At 34.5% G+C, this 23,284-nt stretch overlaps 1 protein-coding gene and 1 pseudogene across 1 annotated transcript in view; one reads left to right on the top strand and one right to left on the bottom strand.

Moving 5' to 3' along the window:
- CEP192 (centrosomal protein 192) overlaps positions 1-23,284 on the top strand; it is a 133,047-nt gene that overhangs the window by 22,270 nt on the left and 87,493 nt on the right. Inside the window, exons 6-11 of the mRNA XM_016119861.2 lie at positions 75-195; positions 1,750-1,898; positions 3,026-3,170; positions 3,617-3,750; positions 20,681-21,041; positions 21,431-21,574. Coding sequence (XP_015975347.2) covers positions 75-195; positions 1,750-1,898; positions 3,026-3,170; positions 3,617-3,750; positions 20,681-21,041; positions 21,431-21,574 — 1,054 coding nt within the window. The remainder of the gene's footprint in view (positions 1-74; positions 196-1,749; positions 1,899-3,025; positions 3,171-3,616; positions 3,751-20,680; positions 21,042-21,430; positions 21,575-23,284) is intronic.
- On the bottom strand, positions 17,792-19,188 carry LOC107497692 (annotated as a pseudogene).

Raw genomic sequence — 23,284 nt, 5'->3', positions numbered from 1 at the left:
CCTTTCTGCAGCATTGTGCTGTGGTCTGCAAAGCAGTGATTGTTCTTCTCTTACATGCATTATGTTTCTCATAGATTTTTGTTCCTGATGCTGGAAAACATTTTGAAGACAAGAATTTAAACAATGACTTAAGCCATACTAGTTTACTAGAAAATGAGAAACTTATGTCACTGACAAGCTTGGAAGATTCTTCTGGTACTGTAAATAACTTGTGTTTTCCTAGCCCTTCCTTACCTTGCCACTCCACGACTTCCTGTTTTTGGTTGTAGTAGTTCATACGCCAGCTTATTGTTTCTTTACCTCCTACCTTCCAGCACTCAAATGGCCAATTCTGTTAAGTGATAGAATTTTTAAAACTTATTTCTATGTATCCTAATATGATTATGTTCATCCCTTAGTTTAGTATCGTAAGGGTACAAAGTAGTCACTCTAGGTTCCACTCAGAATAAAGCACTATGTTAAGAAATTGGGGGGACAATGAAATATTTAGCCTCTGCTCCCTAAAAGACCTGCTAAGTGAGAAAAGAGATGTATAGCTAAACCTTCAGCTGTATTAAGTATATCTTAACAGAACAAATTGTGCAGGAATCATAGGAGGGTGAAAAATTCTGAATGAGGAAGATATGTGCAGCTTTATTGAAAGAGGATACAATTCGTTTTCTTTCTTGAAAAGACCTGTCTTAGGCCTTAACATAGATAAAGGAAGAGAAGTGCATTTCAGGAAACAAACAGTTTCAGCTGAGTTCTTTATTGGTAGTGTATTGTGTGGCGTATAGACCATGATTTGAAAATAGATCATGATTTGGTTTTATGTTGCATATTTACAGCCCCTATAGGAGGCTGAATTGGGGAACAAACCCAGAAAAGTAGCCAGGTAGCAGATTTTCCATGGCTTTGAAGGCAATGCTCTTGGGCTGAGTGGGATCAATATAAATAAATTTAGAACAGGTTTTGCTGCCAGAGGTTTTAGACATTTTTCAATGGTGGAATTATGGATAAAGAATTATTGATTTGAATTTGTATAGATCTTTGTTTTAGTAGGCTAGATTCTTAGAGGCAAAATAGCTAAGTCAAAAGTTATGAGCATTTTTAAAGGTTTTAATATCGATAGCAAAATTATCCTCTTGAAAAGGCAACGATAACTTATAATACCATTGCTAGTGATTGAGAGTTCTAGTTTTATCTTGCTTGCCCCTGCTGGGCTGAGTGTCAAAACATTAAAAACCACTGCTAGTGTTGTTCATTTTTTGTAACTTTTTGATTTTGGAGGTTGAATATTTTTTAATCATAATTATCAGTGTTCAACTTTGTTGTATCATTTTTCCTTAGTTTCTTCTTTCTCAAGATCAGATATTTGAAGTTTCGTTTTACACTACTAATTCAGCTAGAATTTATTTTTACTTTTATGGTGGATTTATCTATCCCTTTTTTTGAAAGTTAGCCATTTGCCACTCCATGTTCTGAATAATCTGCCATTTTTTCCACTATCTTTGATGCCATGTTTCTTATATCCTAACTTACCATGTATGACAGGATTTATTTTTGTCCTGTCCTATCAAAGAATCTTTTAATTTCCAATACAAATACTTAATTTGTATTGGAATACTCATAATGATTTATACACTGAATTATTTTTCTCATGTCATATGTTAAAACAAAATTGCATGACTCATATGTTTTATCAACCTTTGATTATAGTTCAGTCACCGCTTTAAAGCCTGTTCCATTATTTTTTCTATTTACCAATAGATGATGATATTGATGATGAAGAGTTTTATGATGATCATTTGGAGGCTTATTTTGAGCAACTGGCAATTCCAGGAATGATATATGAAGACCTAGAAGGACAGGAACCTCCAGAAAAAGATTTTAAGTTACCTACAAGTGATCTTGGTCAGGTAAGTTCCAGTTGTTACGGTTTTTCAGAAATTTGACATTACAAAAATTACTGGTCTCATTGGATAGTAACATAAAACTTAAGCTTTTGGCTTTCTTGGGACTCTATTTTTCCCTGATATAAAATGATGGGAAACACCTTTCCTGCTTCCCCTTTCCCTTACCTACAGAAAAATTAAAAGAATAGTATAGTGAACATCTGTATACCCTTCATCCAGAATAACCAGTTGTCAGCATATTGCCATCTTTGCATTTTCTTTGTCCCTCTGTGAGTACTTCATTCCTGAGTCATTTGAAAGTGAATTGCGGATTTTGACATTTTACTCTTAATATTTAAGTATTTATCTCCTGTGAATAAGGACATTTTCCTACATAATCACATTTCTTTTATCTAACTTTGACATAGTAATTTATATTAATATGCAGTCCATATTCAGATTTACCCAATTGTCTCCAAAATGTCCTTTTATTGTTCTTGGCTCATGATTTAATCAAGAATTACACTTGAATTTGGTTGTCATGTCTCTTTATTCTTTCAGTTTGGAGTAGTTTTTTTTTATGTCATTAAACCTTTTGTAAAATCTAGGCCTGTTTTGTAAAATGACCCATAAGCTAGATATAGCTGATCAGTTTTCCTCCTCCTGCCAGATTAAACATTTGGTCAAGAATTCAGTCTAAACATTTTTCTCATGAACAGATTAAATGTAGGTGATGTTGTGTACTTCTCGTTGCATCATGTCTGGAGACATATAAGTCTATTTGTCCTATTATTGGTGATGGTGTGTTTGATTATCTTGGTTAACATGGTGTCAGCCAGATATCTCATTGCAAGGTGCCTTTCTTTACCCTTTTGTTATCAGTAAGTCATCTGTGGGATGATACATCAAGGTCCTGTGAACATCTGATTCTCCAGCAACCTTTCATGAACTAAGTTTAGTATCGTTGCTGAGGCCTTCCAGAAATAACGATCACATTGGTGGTTACAATGGTGATTTGTCAAGTTCCTTCTGCATTAACTACTTGGCATCCTTCTGTACTGAAGACTTTCTCTGCTCTCCATGTTTTCCCTCTCAAAATGTTTGTTTTTAACTTAAAAAAAATTAATAAAGCTAAGATATTCTTTTGACAGGCAAATGAAAACTATAATGTAAACTATAAATCTCAGTCAGAAAATAACAACTGTCTGATTTCCCATGGCCCACACTCTTTGGGAAATTCTGAAACAATCCACAGAGAGTCTGAGGAAGACCATGTTGTTTGTCTACCTGGGACCAGTATGTATTGCAATATGATTCCTTTGTTTTTAAATTCTATTTAATTTTGCATTTTTTTAAAATTATTTTTATAATTTAACATGTATTAACCCTTCTATCCCCTCAAATCATGAAAAAGCCTAAAATGTTTCAAAACAGCTTTTAATAATACCTGAGTACATTGATATTATTAGAAATACTGTTATCTGTATTTGATTGTATATTACAAATGATTGTGCTCTGATCAGACATTTGAGAATTAGAAATGAGTGCTCTGAATAGTAGCAGTTCGTCGTATTTACTGTTGCCTCGTACTGATGATTATTATCTCTTGTATGCAAATTGGTGTATTTGTCATGAATACTGAATAATTAGGTTTGCATAAAATAATTTGAATAGCAAGAAGCAGTTATTACATTAGATTACTGAAACTTTGACATTGCTCTATCATTTTTCTTATATTTTAGGTAATTCTGTAGGTACTAGAGATAGTAGAAGATATATAGATGGTGCGTTACCATTTTCCTCTAGTGCCTGGAAAATTAAAAAAGAGAAAGAAAGGGCAGAAAGTTCGAAGGGTACTGTTCTACATTGCGGAAGTGTAAGTTTATATGCATTTTCTTTAACTTTTCTATAAAAAGATAGTTTTTAAGATAGTTTTTTGTATGATGGCAGTTTTCAAAGCAACAATTGTTGACTTCGAGAAAAATGTAGAAAACAAAAAAAATCCTGTGTGTTTGTATATACGTATCTTTGATATCACTAAGATTGTATTTAACATATAATTGTATACATTTTCTTAAATATTTAATGACTTGCATTTAGATCATTCATTTGAAAAGTTCTTCAGCTCAGTGTTGACACCTTAAATAAAAAAACAGATCAGCTTTAACCTTGCTCAAGCATGTTCATTTTTAATTGTTTCATTTTTTTTTCTATTTTTTAATGGCACTCCATTATTCCTATGCTTATCCTCTGACTCTTATCTCCTTTTAAAAAGCAGTGTATGCCTAGGATTATATGATGGTTTTTAATTTAGAGGCAGTGTGTGTTCTTGTATATAGAGACAGTTTTATCCTCAGAGTAATCCTTTGAGTGAATTATAAAGTAGCGAGTGATAACGAGGTTGTTATTTTAAAGGTGATGAAGCTCAGAAGACCTAAATCCTGTCAGTAGATTCTCAGGACTGTACTTAGACTTATTCTTGTTCAAGATACTTACTAATACATGTCTGATTTCTTGTCCTGTCTACAGTATTTTTATCATTCTGTTATTTGTCAACACCAGGTTAATCTTGTTACAGTGGTGTGTGTGTGTGTGTGTATTTTTTTATTCTTCTGTGTGTGTATTCTGTGTCTCTTTAAAATAAGTAATCCTTTAAATGCTTTATAATCTGAGCCCATGTATAATATTATTTTATGTATTCTACAAATCCCTGTTCCTACTTTTTTTCTCCCCTCCTTTCCTAATTAAGATTATAGTCTTTCCAGTCACAGGTCAAGACGTTAGTTACTTTTCAGTAACTCTAGAGTACATTAATTTGTCTGAATTGCTATTATAGTGATTGTTTTTTACAATATACTGCTTTATTCTATATAGAAATATTTTACTTGTCCTTAAGTTGTATGTTTAGCAGCTTCAAGAATTGTTACTCATCACAGGAGCCAGTAAACCTAAAATTACAGCAAAAAGCCCCTCCCATCAGGTAACCAGAACAGGTGTTCACAGTCAGTGGATTTTCTTCCTAGGACAGATGTTGGTCATATGTATACCTAAGAATATAGTTATAATTCTAATGTATTTAGTTAACAGACATCTAGCCGTCAGCTGATTAGAGGTAGCAAATCAGGAAATAAAAGGAAGATGGCATCTATTAATCTTTTTGATTTTGTCAAAATGTGATAGTTGATGAATTTTATAAATTTTATAAATGTATATCTGTAGCCATTTAATTTCGAGGTAAGAACCGTTAAATTTTGTTATAGTAGCTTTTTTTAAGTTAGTAACTATTTTTCATTAAAAACAATAGTTTTAATATTGTTTAGTACTCACAAATTGCTAGGCATCTTGGTCAGTCAGGTATTTCAACAAAAAGAATTATCAGTACCTTTGCAGTAATAGATATGGTGCTTAGTGTAGTAGGCCATACAAATATAATCTCCTTTCATGAACTTAGTCAGAAAATAAAAGAAAAACTTAGATAACTATAAAGTAAGGTGGCATCCTGGGTTTTGAAGCTCATCATTCTCTATTGAAGGAAGTCATCAGGCTTTGACTAGGTTACATTCTAAAAGTTTTCTAAAGTTTGGAAATTTTTCTGTGTAAGTAAAAACATAATTTCTGATGATCCATTTTAGTTCTTTTCCTAAAAAAGTAATCCATAAAATAGCCAGGATCTGTAGGAGCATCCAGGCTCTCTGAAGGTGAAGTCCTGAGGCCCTCAGCAATGGTTGAAGGAAGGCAGTAAGTGTGGAGGGACTGTGAGGACTGGCCTCTGGCAGCCAAGGGTCAGAACAGTGTGGGGTAAACACATTCATCAAAGCTTTATTGCTTGGATGGGGGAAAATCCCTACCTGTAGGTCAGTCATAAAAAATGTTACATTATTTTATGAAATTTCTTATTTTTCCCATATTTTAAGGTCATGTGGTTTGTGTTACTATGAGGGTAACAATATTGTGTCCTTGATTTGGCAAGGTCTGCAGCCCATTTTTCTTAGTGAATGGCATCTAAGAAACTCAGTAATGCAAGCTACTAGATTACCTTTTTGTTGTAATGTTGCTGTATATAAGAAATTGTTTTTTCCCCACCAAAGTAATGTAAATAGTGGGAGTTGCAGGAGCCCTGGTGCCTTCTGGTGTGAAAACGTCTTCTTACCTGAAAAGAGGAAAAACGGGGGAAAAAATTGGGGATTTTAGGTATAAATTTCATATTTCTATAAATTCTTTATATATAATTAGGATCATAAAATTTTTGTCTCCTTCACAATTTTCCCATTTTGGTTTTCTTCTAACTATGTCTTTTATTACCTCTTATTCCCTAAACATTTTTCACTTACCTAGAACCCATCATTGTTCTCTCTGCCCTATTTCTGTGGTCAGAAATTGCTTTTCCCTGCTCTGGCATTAATATTACAGTTTTATGAACAATGGTGTAAGCTTTGCATGTGGATTAATTTTCCCACTGATATCCACTTTCCTGATATTTATTAAAATAATGCTTGCTTTTTTAAAAATAATGCTTGCTTTTTTGCTTTATTCTGTGTCTATTTTTCATGTTTTAAATATATTAATTTTAATTGTGGTAAAATATGTATAAGAATTTACTATGTTAACCACCTTTAATTATGCAGTTCGGTAGTGGTAAGAATCTTCCCATTGTGCAACCATTCTTCAGAACTCTTGCAAAACCGAAACTCTACCCATTAAATAAATTGCTATTTCTCTGTTCCCCCCAGCGTGTTGGCAACTGCCATTCTATTTTCTGTCTTAATGAATTTGACTACGATGGGTAACCTCATATAGTTGGAATCCTACAGTATTTGCCTTTTAGTGATTGGCTTATTTCACTTAGCATAATATCCTTAAAGTTCATCCATGTTATACATGTTTCAGAATTTCGTTTTAGCTGAGTAATATTTCGTTTTGCTTATCCATTCATCCATCAGAGACACTTGGGTTCACCATGAGGTTAGTTTAGTATGATGTTAGGTGTGGGTTTTGAAAAAAAATGCTTTTATCTGGTTTGGGAATTTTTCCTCTGTTCTAGTTTTCTCAGAGTTTTTATTAAGAAAGGGTGTTGGATTTTGTCAGATGCAGTTTTTGCATCATTTAAGATGATTATATATATATATTTTTCCCTTTTCTATTAATGTGTACTACATCATTTTATTTATTTTAAATTTATTGGGGGTGACATTGGTTAATAAAAACATGTAGGTTTCAAGTGTACATTTCAGTTAATACATCATATGTGTATTGCATTGTGTGTTCACCACCCAAAGTTAAATTTCCTTCTGCCACCATTGATAACTTATGTTGAACCACCTCTGCATTCTTGGTTACCTCTCACTTGGTTCTGGTGAATAATCATATTCATAAATCACATTCCTTTGCTATTTGATTTGCTAAATTTTAAGGATTTTTTTTCATCTATATCATAGGGAATATTGGTTTGTAATTTTCTCATGATATCTTTTTTCTGGCTTTGGTAACAGTAATTGTGACCTTAAACAGTGTTAGGGAAGTGTTCCTTCCTCTTCTATTTTTTAAAAAAGATTTTCAGAAAGGTTAGTGTTAATTCTTTAAACATTTGGTAGAATTCACTGGTGAAGCCATCTGGTCCAGGAGTTTTCTTTGTTGGGAGGTGTTTGATTACTGATTTAATGTTTACTTGTTCTGTTGAGATTCTGTTTCTTTTTAGTTAGTTTAGGTGATTTGGGTATTTAAGAAATTAGTCCTTTTCTTCTAGGTTATCTAATTTGTTGGCCTACAATTGTGTATGTAGTCTTATAATCCTTTTTATCTCTGTAAGGTTGTTATAATGGCCCCACTTGTCCTCTGATTGTAATTATTTGCATCTCCTCTTTGCTAGCTAATTTTTGTCACTTTTGTTGATCTCGAAAGAACCAACTTTTGGTTTCATCGATTTTTCTCTTATTTTTCTATTCTCTATTTTGTTTATTTCCAATGCAATCTTTATTATTTCCTTCCTTTGCTAGCTCTGGGTTTAGTTTCCTCTTCTATATTTCTTAAAGCGTAAAGTTAGATTATTGATTTGTGATCTTTCTTGTTTTTAATATAGGCATTGACAGCTGTAAAATTCCCTGAGAAGCAGTACTTTCACTGCGTTCAGTAGGTTTTGGTATGTTGTGTTTCAGTTTTCATTTATCTAAGTATTTTCTAATTTCTTTTGTAATTTTTCTCTGACCCATTGGTTGTTTAAAAGTGTATTATTTGTACATTTTTATGGATTTTCCTTTTTTTCTTACTGATTTCTAACTTCCTACTGTTATGGTTGTGGAAGATACTTTGTATGATATCTATCTTTTTATATAATTATTGAGACTTGTTTTTTGGCTTATCATATGGTCTGTCCTTGAGAAAGTCCCATGTACCCTCGAGAAACATGTATATTCTGTTGTTATGTCTCTTAGGTCTGATTGGCTAATTTTGTCATTCAGGTCCTTTATTTCCTTCTGACTGCTTATTCTGTCCGTAATTGAATGTGAAGTATTGAACTCTCCAACTAGCATTGTAGAACTGACTGTTTCTCCTTTTAGTTCTGTTACTTTTTATCTCATGTGTTTTGAGAGTCTGTTTTTAGGTGCATAAGTGTTTATAATTATCGAACTCTTTATTAAGGTATAATGTCCTTCTTTTGTATCTTGTAATTTTTTTCGATATAAAGTCCATTTTATCTGATGCTATCATAGCCACCCCAGCTCTCTTTTGGTTACTGTTTGCATGGAATATCTTTTTTTTATCCTGTCACATTACTGTACTTTACTAGAGAAAAGGTTTTCCGTGGTAACTGTAAGTGTTGAAATAGACTCCAGAGTTCCAAAATAGTTACTTAAGATTTCTGAGTACAATACACTTGCCTAGGTAGAAAGACAGAATCCCATTATTTTCTGCCATCTTCCCCGACCTCACTCTTCATTACCTTACTTTTTATTTCTAACTTTATAGGATTATAATGAGAATTTAGTCTGAAAAATCTAAAATTTCTGAATGTTTTGGATAAAACATATTAATATATATGTTTCATGGACATATGAAAAATGAAAGCTAGATGCTTTCCTAGGGAATGTTTAGTTTTAAATAGCTATTACTTCAGGCTATTGCACTATTAAATTTCTCTGTGATCACTTTTATCTACTAGATGTATTCTAGAAAAAATTGAAGTCTACAATTTTTGTTGAATTTTTAGCAAATTAATTTTGCACCTTCAGGAGTTTTCTCTTTATGTACTTCTCTGCTATGGTTAATGCATACAAGATTATGGCTGTTATAACCTTATTTATAAGATTATATTTTTTGGTAATAGTATCTTTATTTTTATCTTGTTTAGTGCTTTTAACCTTAAATTCCCCTTTGTATGACACTATATTGAAACCCTAGTCTTTTCTTTACTTTGTATATAATTTTATCTTTTCCATTTTTTCCTTTTTAATATTTCTTTATCATTTATTTAGAGGATTTCTTTATAAACAGCATGTAGGTTTTATTTTCTTCTAGTGTAATCTGGTAGTCTGTTATTCAGTTTTTGTATTTATTTTATCTTTTAAATTTATTTTTTTATAGTGACATTGGTTAATGAAATCCGGTCAGTTTGAGGTGTACAATTTAACATTAAAGCATGACATTGAACAATTTAACATTTGCATTGTGTGTTCACCTCTCATCGTTAGATTTCTTTCTGTCATGACATATTTGACCCCTTTTACCCTATTGACCTTCCCCATTCCCCCTGCCTTACCTTCTGGTAACTGCTAGCCTGTTGTCCCTGTCCACGTGTCTCAGTTTGTTCTGTTTGCTTTTGTTTATTTTTAATTTTTTAAATATTTATTTTTTCATTAAGTTTATCGGGATAACGTTAGTTAATACAATTATATTATTTTCAGGTGTATATTATCATTTGACATCTGTATATTCTACTGTGTGTTTACCACCTAAAGTCCAATTTCCTTCAGCTACCGTATATTTGATCCCCTTTACCCACTTCACCCTCCCCCAGCCCACTATATTTCACCCCCTTTGCCCCATCTACCTCTCCTCTCCTCCCGCTCCCCCTACTCTCTGGTAACCACTAGTCTATAGTCCTTGTCCATAAGTCTCTGCTTGTTTGTCCTGTTACTTTGCTTTTAGGTTTATATCCCACATATAAGTGATATCATATGATTTTCAACTTTTTATGTCTGGCTTATTTTGCTTAGTATGACTATCTTGAGGTCCATCCATGTTATCACAAAAGGCAGAATTTCATCTCTTCTTATGGCTGAGTAATATTCCATTGTATATATGTACCACAGCTTCTTTAGCCAGTAATCTCTCAAAGGACATTTTGATTGCTTCCATGTCCTGGCCACTGTGAATAATGCTGCTATGAACATCAGTGTGCAAATATCTTTTTGGATATGAGTTTTCATGTCTTTGGGGTAAATACCCAGTAGTGGGATTGCTGGATCATATAGTAGATCAATTCTTAGTTTTTTGAGGAACCTCCATACTGTTTTCCCTCGTGGCAGTACCAATTTGCAGTCCCACCAGCAGTGTATGAGGATTTCTATTTCTCCACATCCTCTCCAGCATTTATTACTTTTCCTGTTGATTATAGCTATTCTAACAGGTGTGAGATGGTATCTCATTGTGGTTTTCATTTGCTTTTCCCTAATAGCTAGCAGTGTTGAGCATCTTTTCATATATTTTTTGGCCATTTGTATGTCCTCTGGGGAGAAGTGTCTGTTCATATCCTCTGCCCATTTTTTGATTGAATTGTTTGTTTTTTTGTTGTTATTGAGTCGTATGAGTTCTTTGTATATTTTGGATATTAGACCCTTATCGCAGATGTTGCTTGCAAATATATTTTCCCATTTGGGTGGTTGTCTCTTTACCTTGTTGATGGTTTCTTTTACTGAGCAGAAACTTTTTAGTTTTATGTAGTCCCATTTGTTTATTTTAGCTTTTAATTCCTTTCCTTTGAAGTCAAATTCATAAAATCCTCTTTAAGTCCAAGGTCTTTGAGTTTAGTTCCTATGTTTGTTTTCTTCTATGCATTTTATTGTGTCAGGTCTTATATTCAGGTCCTTAATCCATGTTGAGTTAATTTTGGTGTGTGGTGATAGACAACAGTCTAGTTTCATTCTTTTGCAAGTGGTCTTCCAGTTTTACCAGCACCATTAATTGAAATGGCTTCTGCACTGTATGTTTTTGGCTTTTTTGTCGAAAATTATTTGTCCATATAAATATGGACTTAACTTCTGGACTCTTGATTCTATTCTACTGGTCCGTGTCTGTTTTGCTGCCAGTACAATGCCGTTTTGATTATTGTCGCTTTGTAGTATAATTTGAAGTCGGGCAGAGTGATGCCGCCAGTCTCATTCTTTTTTCTCAGGATGGCTTTGGCAATCTAGGGTCTTTTATGCTTCCATAAAAATCTGATGATTTTTTGTTCTAGTTCTATAAAAAATGCTGATGGGATTTTGATAGGGATCGCATTAAATCTGTATAATGCTTTAGGTAATGTGGTCATTTGAACTATGTTGATTCTTCCGATCCAAGGACACGGAATATCTTTCCATTTCTATGTGTCTTTTTCGATTTCTTTTAATAAGGTCTTGTAGTTTTCATTATATAGGTCCTTCACATATTTCATTAAATTTATTCCTAGGTAGTTATTCTTTTTGTTGCAATTGAAAATGAAATTATTTTTTCCACTTCTTTTTCTGACACTTCATTGTTAGAGTAAAGAAATGCTATGGATTTTTGAACATTGATTTTGCATCCAGAAACTTTATTGTATTTGCTATTGTTTCTAGTAGTGTTCTTGTGGAAGCCTTAGGGTTTTCTATATGGAGAATCATGTCATCCGCAAATAGTGACATTTTGACTTCTTTGTTTCCTATTTGGATGCCTTTTATATCTTTCTCTTGTCTGATTGCACTTGCTAGGACTTCCAATGTTATATTGAAAAACAGTGGCAACAGTGGACAGCCTTGCCTTGTCCCTGATCTTAGAGGGAAGGTTTTTAGTTTTTTAACTATGAAGTCTAATGTTGGCATAGGATTTGTCATATGTGGCCTTTATTAAGTTAAAGTACTTTCCTTCTATACTGATTTTGTGAAGTGTTTTGATCATCAACGAATGCTGTATCTTGTCGAAGACTTCTTCTGCATATTGAAATGATCACATGATTCTTATTTTTTAATTTGTTTATGCGGTATATCATATTAATCGATGAGCATTATGTTGAACCATCCCTGTGCCTCTGGAATGAAGCCCACTTGATCGTGGTGTATAATCTTTTTAATATGTTGCTGTATATGGTTCACTGTTATCTTATTTAGGATTTTTGCACATGTGGTCATGAGAGATACTGGTCTATAGTTTTTCTGTGTGTGTATGTTATCCATACCAGGTTTTGGTATCAGAGCAATATTAGACTCATGAAATGAGTTGGGAAGTATTGCCTCCTCTTCGAGTTTTAAGAAGAGTTTGAGGAGAATAGGTATTAAATCTTCTTTGAATGTTTGGTAAAATTTATGGTTTAAGCCATCTGGTCCTGGGCTTTTCCTTTTCGGTAGGTTTTTTGATGATTATTTCTATTTTTGGTAGGTTTTTTGATGATTATTTCTATTTTCATACTGCTGATTGGTCTGTTTAGATTTTCCAGTTCTCCTTGATTCAGTCTAGGAAGGTTGTATTTTTCTAAGTACTGGTCACTTTCTTCTGTGTTATTATATTTGGTGTTATATACTTTTCATAGTATTCTTGTATGATCCTTTGTATTTCTGTGATATCAGTTATAATTTCCCCTCTTTCATCCCTGATTTTGTTTATTTGTGTCTTTCTCTTTTTTCTTTAGTGAGTCTAGCCAGGGGTTTGCCAATTTTATTCACCTTCTCAAGGAACCAGCTCTTTGTTACATTTATTTTTTTCCGTCATTTTTTTGTTTTCAGTATCATTTATTTCTGCTCTAATTTTAATTATTTCTTTCCTTCTGACTTTAGGCTTCATTTGTTCTTCCTTTTCTAATTTTTTAAGATGAAGCGTTAGGTTGTTTATTTGGGCTCGTTCTTGTTTTTGGAGGTAGGCCTGTAATGATATGAACTTTCCTCTTAAGACCACTTTCGCCGTGTTTGAAAAGTTTTGATATGTTGTACTATCATTATCATTTGTTTCTGTGTATCTCTTGATTTCTTTTTATTTCTTCTGTGACCCAGTCATTCTTTAGTAGCATGTCGTTTAATTTCCATGTGTTTGTGGTTCTTCCTGATTTCTTTTTACAGTTGATCTCCAGCTTCAAAGCATTATGATCAGAGAATATGGCTGGCATGATTTTGACCCTCTTCTATTCGTTGAGGCTATCTCTGTGTCCAAGTGTGTGGTCAATTCTTGAGAATATTCCATGTGCACTAGAGAAGAATGTATAAGCAGCTGTTTTGGGATGGAAGTCTCTATAAATGTCAATTATGTCCAGTTGGTCTAATGTGTCATTTAACGATGTTATTTCCTTATTGTTTTTCTGTTTGGATGATGTGTCCATATCTGACAGTGGAGTATTTAGGTACCCTACTATGATAGCGTTTTGGTCTGTTTCTCTCTTTAGTTCTGTTACTAATTGTTTTACATATTTCGGGGCTCCCTGATTAGAAACATAGACATTAGTAAGTGTTACATCTTCTTGGTGCCTCATTCCCTTTATCATTCTGAAGTGTCCCCAGTATCTTTCTTTACCTCTTTTATTTTGAAGTCTATTTCATGTGATATTAGTACAACTACTCCATCTTTTCTCTGAATGCCATTTGAAATATCATTTTCCACCCTTTCACTTTCAGTCTGTATTTGTGTTTGGAACTGAGATGTGTCTCCTGGAGGCAGCATATGCTTGGGTTTTGCTTTTTGATCCATTCTGCAACTCTGTGCCTTTTTATTCATGAATTCAGTCCATTTCCATTTAGGGTGATTATTGAAATATAAGGTCTTCTTATAGCTATTTTATCTTCTGCTTTCTGGTAGCTCAGTGTTTCCATTACTTCCTTGTCCTTGTGTTTCTTTATTTTGGTTGGCTTTGTGGGTTTTGCCTCTGGTTCTTCTTGTTTTATGTTATATACTTAACTTCTGTATCTTCTGTGTGGTTGCATTATGAACATGTAAAGGATAGTGTGTACACACACACACACACACACACACACACACACACACACAGTCTTTCATTTTCTTCTGCGAGTTCCTTATTTCCATTCCCCTTTGCAAATTTGGGTCTTTGAATTCTCCCCTTTTCAGTCATTGTTGTCTCAATTTGTCCTTATGTATGCTGAATGTTCATTACTATCTCGTTATAACATTCCACTTATTATTACTTAAGCTTATAATGCCCTGTTCCTAGTAAGGGTTGCAGTCCTCTGCTTTTATTTGCCTCTTAGTCACTTTACTTCTATTTATGTTTTTTTGTTTTTTTTTTCATTTTGTTTTGGATGAGCTGACCCCTTTCAGTATTTCCTGTATAGTACAGGCCTTGTAGTGGAGATTTCCCTCAATTTTTATATGTCTGGAAAGGTCTTAATTTCTCCTTCATATCTAAAGGAGAGTTTAGCTGGATTCATTATTCTAGGTTGGTTGTTCATTTCATTTAATAGTTTAAATATTGATTCCATTCCTTTCTAGCTTGTAAGGTCTGAGCTGAGAAGTCCGATGATAATCTAATGGATTTTCCCTTATAAGTTACTGTTTTGTCTCCCTGGCTACCCTGAGATTTCTATTTTTATTGATGAATTTTGATAATTTTAATACAATGTGTCTTGGTGAAGGCTTCTTTGAGTTCAGATAATTTGGTGTTCTGTTGACTTCTTGAATACCAAGCTCCAGCTCATTCCTTAGAAATCCTCGTCTACTCTTTGTCTGAAAATGCTTTCTAATCCCTGCTCCTTTTCCTTGCGTTTGATAATGCCCATTATTCTTATGTTTCCTCTCCTGATGGTATCAGCTACTTCTTGTATTTCTCTTTTATTATTTTTCATTCTTCATTTTCTTTCTTCCTTCTGATCTATTTCTAGATTTTTGTCTTTGATATCACTGATCCTTTCTTCCATTTGATCAACTCTATTTCCCAATCTTGCTATTTCATTTTTCAGCTCTTCCAGTGGTTCTTTAGCTCCAGAAGTTCTATTTGGTTCTTTTTGAGGGTTTCAATCTCTTTTCTGTGCTCATCTAGCTGTTTTTACAATTCCTGAAATTGTTGATATAACTCATTTCGGAACTCACTGAGTTTTTTCAGAAGTACCATCCTGAATTCTCTGTCATTTAAGTCATATACGTCTATGTCTGTAAGCTTATTTTCTGGAGATTTTCCTCTTTCTGAGATGCCTTGTCACCTTGGTTGTTCATGGTGTTTAATGGACTATTTTTTTCACCTGGGAGTTAATGGAAATGTGTTCAGCTTTTTTTCCAGAAAGATTTATTAAATATAGGTTTCTCTTTAGTCTGCTTCAAAGAAGGTGCTTTTCTTTTGGTTTCCAGTAGGTGACGTCTAAGCCTCTTGGATCCCTGCTTTATATAACATCTTAATCATCCCTTTTTTTTTCTTATTGATATTTAATCATACTTGCTTTCCTCAGTCTCATCCCTGTCAGTGTTAGTGACAGTTTCGGTAGTGTTTGCCCAGATTCCCCTGGTGTCCACTGTGTTTGGTCTTAGAAGATACGGTGGGGAGAGGCCCACCAGGTTGGGTGTAGGGGCTGCAAGCACAGCCTTGTGTTTGTGCCCACAGATGGTAACAATCAACTTTTTTCTCTGCCTTCCCCACTTCTCTGCTTTCTGCCCTCATGGGTGGGCACTGCCATCTTCTGCACTCCCAGGCACGGCTGTTTAGGGAACTCGCTGCACCTTCTCCCCTCCCCCTCCTCCGGCAGGGACCTCCTGCTTCAGCGAGAGGCAGCTTCTTTTTTTCTCCTGGTCCACTTGACACCCAGGGTTCTGACCTTTGGTAGCTCTTATGCGCAGATCTTACGCTCAGACGTGCTGGTGTGCAGTTTGGATGTTTTTTGTTCAGTTTTAGATGTTCAGTTTATTGTTATTTCATAGGGAGAGATTTAGGGATATCTCTCATTACGCCATGTTTCTGGTTGTCTGTTTTTTAATGAGCTAGTCAGTCCTTTAACACTTAGTGTAATTATTAATATTCTTGATTTATTTTTATGTATATACTTCATTTAATATTTATTTTACATTGTTTTCAGCATTTTTGAAATTTTTATTGCACTATTCAATCTTGCTTTTATCTCCCTTGGGTTTTCCTTTTTGTGTATTTTGAAGTTCTGTTATTTTTCATAGATTCTAAGATACATATTTAAACACTTTTTAAATCAACATGTCTCTTAAAATACTGATATTTCACAGTTTAATATTTTCTTTCTTAGTGGTACCTATGATTATGGCACATGTTAAAATCAGTTTTTAGATTTTTGTGAAGGATTGTGTTTTCCCTAAGTTATTATGAGACATACTTCTTAGCTGTCATTTGATATGATTTCAGCACATTATTACTGGGGTGCTTTTTTGCCACATTATATCCCTTAGATTCTCTTAAGATGGGAATGTGTTGATCCCTGAACAACAGATGTTTGAACTATGTGGGTCCACATACATGCAGTTTCCAACCCCCCCAAAAAATATTCAGTTGCCCCCCTGTATCCCTCTGTTTTGCATTCATGGACTCATCAAATCTCAGGTTGAAAACAATATTTTCGATCTGCTGTTGGGAATCCGTGGATTCAGAGGGCCGACTGTATGCATTGCTCTATTCCATTTCATGTAAGAGAGTTAAGCAGCTGTGGAGTTTGTTATCCACAGGGGTCCTAGGGCCAAGGTCACCTGCATATACCAAGGGACTTAGTTCTGGCAGTATCAGAAGTTATATGGGAATTTTTTACTGCACAGAGTTCAGCTTCCCCAGTCCATGTTTTGTTCAAGTGTCAACTGTACTTTCATTACCTGCTCTAAAAACTCTACCTTCTAAGGGACCTTTGGATTGCTTTATTTTTTTCCTTCTCATATTTTCTAACTCTAAGTTTTGCTGAGAGTTAAACTTTAAAAGTGTAAACAAAGACCTATTTCATGTTTAGGTTTAAAAACTATCAGAGAAGCTGCATCCCTCTTTTTGTTGTTAATATTTGTTACAAACCCTTCTGTCTAGGGCTCTCTTTTAGTAGATCACAGCAAGGCAGCTACTCTGCTACATAGAAAACCTTGACCCAGAAGTAGGTCATCTACAAATGGTTTAGCACTAAGTTTATCATGAATGGTGCATCGGGTGTGGGGAAAGGGAACAACTATCCAAGGTCCCATGCTGCTGCACGTTGTACCACTTAAGTGGGTTGCTGACCTAGAGGTATGCAGTCATAATCCCAAAGGTGGTAGTTTCATCCCATTGGCTCCTCACTTAATCATTTAAAGGGTTCAAATGCACTTCGTTAAAGAATTTGATGATTTCTTAGACTGTCATCACCTGATTGCTTTTTAAAGTATATTCAAATGTGATGGATTTATTTTATTTTACTCGGATACAGAACCAAAGATTCCACTGCAACACAGATACCAGTATATTAAAAGGTTATGAAAAAGTGGTGTGGGACATGGCAGGACGTGATGTACAAACTGAAGGAGCAGTTGAAGAACACATTTAAAATAGTGCTGCAGAACTGAAATGTGGCACAAATATGACAGCTTTCAGGAATGCCTTTAAGCACCTCCCTTAGGGTGGACTCACGATCTTTTAGACTTCAGTATGTGGAAGATTACAATTCTTTGGAAGAATAAAAAGTTTACACTTTTGAAATTTCAGAGAAGAATTTTAAGGCAAAAACATAATGGGTTCATGTCTCTTCACTTCCAGGGACAATTCTGATGTTTTATTCAAAACCACATTAAGCTTCTAGTTCAGATTTTAACCCAACTTTGTGACCTGCATTGAAGTTCTTCCCATCGACTAAAGCTCATAGGGTCAGTTTTACTCCTGTCTGAGCATTACCCAGTCCAATCAGGCTGGCATTATTTATTTTAGCAGATAGAGAAGTTTTGCAAGCCAGTTTGTATTTAGCAGTGATACCAAAATGGGTGTTGTTACTGCGTGCTGTCCAAACAAGGTTTGTTGATGTTTCAGTATTCTCATTAATCTTTTGATACGTATACCCTCCAAATCCAGTACCATTGTTCACATGAGTATGCAGCTGGAAGTCTGCAGCCTTGTAATTATTCTGTGACAGTTTGGATTTGGCTGTGTCAAAACTCATCTTATAGCCAGCAAAGCCATTACTTCAAAGGCTAACATAGCCCAGCCATAGATGATTGGTCCAGAAAAATCTATATCAACATTACTACCAAAACTGAAACAGTCCTGTTTATAGGAGTCCTTCAATTTCCCACTCTTCTTTCCTGAGTTCAATCAAATACGGTATCAAGGTTAGTTTAAACCCTTAGCCAACTTATTCTCCAAAGAGACTTCTGTTCCCGGAATATTGTCTGTGTTCCATTTTTGGAGGGGAAGGTAAGTCCATAATTTCAGACCTTGTGTTTGGTCTCTAGGTTGCCTGATGTTTTCCCTCAGTATAAGCATGACCAGAAATATAAAATTCCAATCCACTACATGACTTGGTTCTCAGATCTGTTTTGACCATGCCAAACCTATATCTTTGTTGAAGACATCCTTAGCAGCATTTCCTAGGTAATAGTAAGTTAATGCGTTACATGTACTCCACCCAGAGTTCCTCTCTGCTCCACCGGGGCCGTGCTGAAGGTTCTGATTGCAGTCTTTATTCAAGATTGTGTAAGTCACTTTACTGAGGACAGTTCTTTTTATTCTGTGTTAGTATGTATGAAAATAGTTACCTAGTTTTCAATAATATTTTTTAGTCCCCTTTGTCTTTTTAAAATTGGGATAGTCATATTTTAACTTGTTTTTATAAGCTTTTAATATTAAAGTGGTATTTTGATCTTTATGCATTTATGTATTTGGCTCAAAAAACAGAAATTAATTTTCTGGAGAAGTCCACGATGAAGATTTCACAGGGTTGGTTTCTCCGTAAGCTTCTTTCGTTGGCTTATAAGTGACCATCTTCTTGTGTTTTCATATGGTCTTCCCTCTGGTGATCCTTGTGCATTTTAGGCTTTAGTGTTTGTATTCGTTTTACAGGGCTGCCAGAACAAATCACCAAAGTTTTGCCAGCTTAAAACAACAAATTTATTCTCTCATAGTTTTAGAGGCCAGAGTCTGAAATCAGGGTGTTGACCTGGTGTTCTTTAACTTGCGGCAGCAGTACTCCATTGTCTGCCTTTGTCTTCACATGATCTTTCCTTCCGTGTCTCTTTATCCCTCTGAAGTGTTCTCTCCTTTCTCTTATAAGTAAAGTTGACCCTTGAGCAATGCAAGGGTTAGGGTGCCAACCCCTTGTGCATTGAAAATCCTTGTATCACTTTTGACTCCCCCAAAACTTCACTATGTTCATTGGTATCTGCAAGCAATTGATTCCAGGGCCTGCACATAGAACCCAAATCCACAGATGCTCAAGTCCCTTGTGTAAAATGGTGCAGAGCAGTTTATATAGTTGGCCCTTTGCATCTACGAGTTCACAACCACAAGTCAAAAATACTGTTTTGGTCTGTGGCTAGTTGAATTTACGGATATGAAACCCAGTGCTGTGGAGTGCCGACGGTATATTTTTGAAAAAAAAAAAATCCACATATAAGTGGACCTGTGCAGTTCAAACTTGTGTTGTTCAAGGGTCAGCTGTATACTGCTCATTGGGTTTAAGGCCCACCCTAAATTCTTAATGATTTCATCTCAACACCCTTAATTACATCTGCAAAGACCATTTCCGGAAAAGGTGACCATTTGCAGATAACTGGGGTTAACACTCAGGCATATCTTTTTTGGGAGGCATGGTTTAACACTTAGTGTTAACACTTAGAAGATGTTTTCTCCTGAAGAATACAAAACTACCCATCTGTATCTTCGCCTAGTACTTTTACATCTAAATCTTTAAGCTATCTGGAATTTATTTTGATAAAAGGTAGAGATGTAAGTTTATTTTTTATATAACAAAATAACCCAGTGACTTTATTTCAAAGTCAGCATCTTTTCTGTTATATAGAACTACCTCCTTTTAGTACTCTAACTTTAAAAACTTTGGCCATGAGAATTGTTTTGTCATAAATTTTATAACAGAAAAGACTGCTGTTAACAGGCTCTATTTGCACTTAAAGTACTGTAAGCACTTGAGCCCATTTTCTGCAGTTATTCTAGGAACGAATAAAAAGTGCATTTGGGAAAGTATGTTGGAGAGCTTGGTTGAGGCACTGACTTAATTCACTATGTGTGATGCAATTGTCATTAGACTCCTCCTAGAAATTTGGAATATTTGCTTTTTTGCTCATATTGAAATATCTGTGTTTTCAAGGGCTACTATTCATATTAATTTTATGAGGCTGGTCACAGTAATGAGCTTACTATCTTTTAGAGACTTTTAGTGGTAATTATAAAAGTTAAGTTGACATTTCTAACATCCTGTAATGTAATAAAGATGTTGGGACCTGAAATCTGTTGATGTATGTTTGCCATGACCACATTATGAATTTTGGTTTTTGTAAATTGCTCAACATTGATTCTTACATAGTCTGGGAGAATGTAGTATATACTGTATAGTCTGTTCTTTTATATAATGAGCATTTTATGTCAACTACATAATTTTTTCCCATAACATTTTGGAATGAATTATGAAAAACAAAACTTACTGTTGCTCTCTTATTGGTTTTTAAAGGAACGTACAAGAGAAGATGTTCTGGTGAAGACTATCAGAGCTACTCATGCGAAATTTAATCCTGATTATTTTCATGACACAAATGCCAATAAAAGTGATTTTGACTTGACAGATCCTTTAAAGCTGGAGGCAATGTCTCCTCATCAAAATAAGCATTTAGCATCAGATTCAGAAATAGTTCTGTCCAGGAATAGATGTTTAGATATTGAGACTCCTGAAGTGTCCAATCAAAAAAATACAAACATAGCATCTTTGAAATCCATTAGTGACGATGAAATTAATTCCACTAATACTCTTCAGTCACCAACTAGTGAAAGACGAACATGTGAATGTTATGAGGACATTGAAAAGAGTAAAGACCGTAAGTGGGCTTTTTTTTTTTTTTTTTTTAATGAAAGTAAAGCAATAAATGGGGCATACATTTTAAATAAAATTTATTGCTAAGTGAAATTTGCCTAATCTTTCATAGTAAAATATTTAAGTGCTTTATGAATTTTAAAATGCTATATTTAGTCACAGATCTGGTGGAAAAATACTTTTCTAAGTCTTTTTTTTTTTCCCCCTCTCATTCTCCATTATAGACTTTTACTATAATTAAAGTTGGCTTATCCACCATCATAGAGATGCTTTTCTTTGGGAAATAGATTTTCATTTTTTTTAACTAGTTTTTGGCATATTTCAGTACTGTTGATAACTAAGATAAGTCAACTAAATAAAATTGTTGCATATGTCATTTATTTTATTTTTTAGAAACTGATCTACCACAGAGTGTGGTCTATCAAAATGAAGAAGGTAGGTGGGTCACTGACCTTGCCTTTTATACATCTTTTAATGAAGAACAAGATTTAAATATGTCTCTAACTGATGAGATGAATGAAGATTTCAGATCTGGTTGTAAGTGTATAAACTACTTTATTGTACCATTTTCGTTGTTTCTGATGTTCTTCTGAGATTACTCTGTATATATTGCTTGGCCACATCAAATTCCTTCTAGAATATATAACACTTAGCTCTTCACTTGTTTTTATAAGAACAAAGGCTTGAATTAGTCCGTGTTAATCATTGCAGAGTGAACTGAGCCTTTTCCTCATGCAAGGATAGTGGGTCAGACCAACACTCTCTTACTTCAACCTTTATATTGCAGAAGTGGGCTTTATTTTCCCTTAGGCTTTGCTTTCTTTTTGTAAAATCTGTCTTGAACAAAAGAAATATTTCTAATAAATGAGCAGTTACAAAAGCCAATTCATTTTGGAGTAAAAGCTAAAAAATGAAATGATGGCAGAAAAGTGATGAAAAAGATAAATTAAATCGCAAAGAATGAGCACATTAGGAACATCATTTAGGTATGCTCATTAGCAGAATCTCTAACAGTGAAAGCAAAACTGGAGTAGGGCTGTAGAATGCATGGCATTTTGTCTTAGTCTGTGGAGATGTTGCTGTGTTGCTGAAACCTCTGGTCTCTGAGCACCTCTCAACCTGGGATGAGGAAAGCATACAGTGGACTGTCAAGCCAGTTTGTTTTTAGTAAAAAAAGATGCTGGAAGAAGTTATTCTGTAGCTTATACTAAACTCTTTGTAAATGCCTAATGATATGGAAATGCACAGATAAATAGGGCATTTTTTCAGCCCTTAAGAAATTTTCTATTAGCTACAGGGATAAGACAGGAATACAAAACAATAGGTAGCATCATAAGAAACACAAACCAAGTGCTTTGGAGTTTAGAGGATAAATAATTTTTGCCTGAGTGGAAAGCAGAAGGATTTCAAATAAGTGGCTTTTGAAGTAGAGTTTTAATAGGTAAATATTTGGGAACATGAGAAATTCCAAATGTATAGAAAACCCATTGAAACAGATTGAGATGAGAAAGCATGGGCATGTCTTGAAAATGGTTAATAGTTTAATGTGGTTGGCATTTATGGCAAGATGTGGGAAGTGGGGAAGAGCAGTATGGGATGAAGAGATGAAGTTGGAGAGGTACAGTAGGGCCTGGGAATGGATAGAGTTTTGACTACCCTGCCAAAGAGTTGAGGCCTGTTTAGTAAGCAGTAGAGAACCACTGAAGACATGCTTGTCCAACTCGTTTTGCATGTCTCCTGGGAGCAATAATCAGTTAAATGGAAGATTCCTTAGGATGATGGAGAAATCTAGATGTCACAGTGGGAATGAAAAGAAAGTAGCTCACAAAAGATATGGAATTACAATGGTTAGGATTTAGTGACTGGATTTCAGGAGATGATAGAAAGGAAAGATTGAGGTTTGTGGTCTGAGTTATTTGGGAAAATGCTGGTACCATTAACTGAGATGGGGAAAATCAGAAGCAATTGTAGAATTTTGGATGATTGTGGTTTGAGGTTGAGATATTCAGTAGTTTGAAATATGAGTCAAATTAGAGGTTAAGTTACAGTTAGAACTTGCCCAATGATATCTTAATTTAGAAAGGACAAAAAGGGTATAGACTGGACAGCAGATACTGATATCATGTGTTGCTGGTATAAGTGTAAATTGATCCACCATTTTGGAAATCTGTTTGACAGTATTTATTAAGGTAAACCTTTCTGACCAAGTATATACCCACTTTATGGGGTATATATGTTCACCAAATG

This window comes from Rousettus aegyptiacus, unplaced genomic scaffold, assembly GCF_014176215.1.
Source record: "Rousettus aegyptiacus isolate mRouAeg1 unplaced genomic scaffold, mRouAeg1.p scaffold_m13_p_12, whole genome shotgun sequence".
NCBI classification, from domain to species: Eukaryota; Metazoa; Chordata; class Mammalia; order Chiroptera; family Pteropodidae; genus Rousettus; species Rousettus aegyptiacus.
The sequence above is the reverse complement of the archived record's forward strand: the minus strand, read 5'-3'. Positions and strand labels throughout refer to the sequence as shown.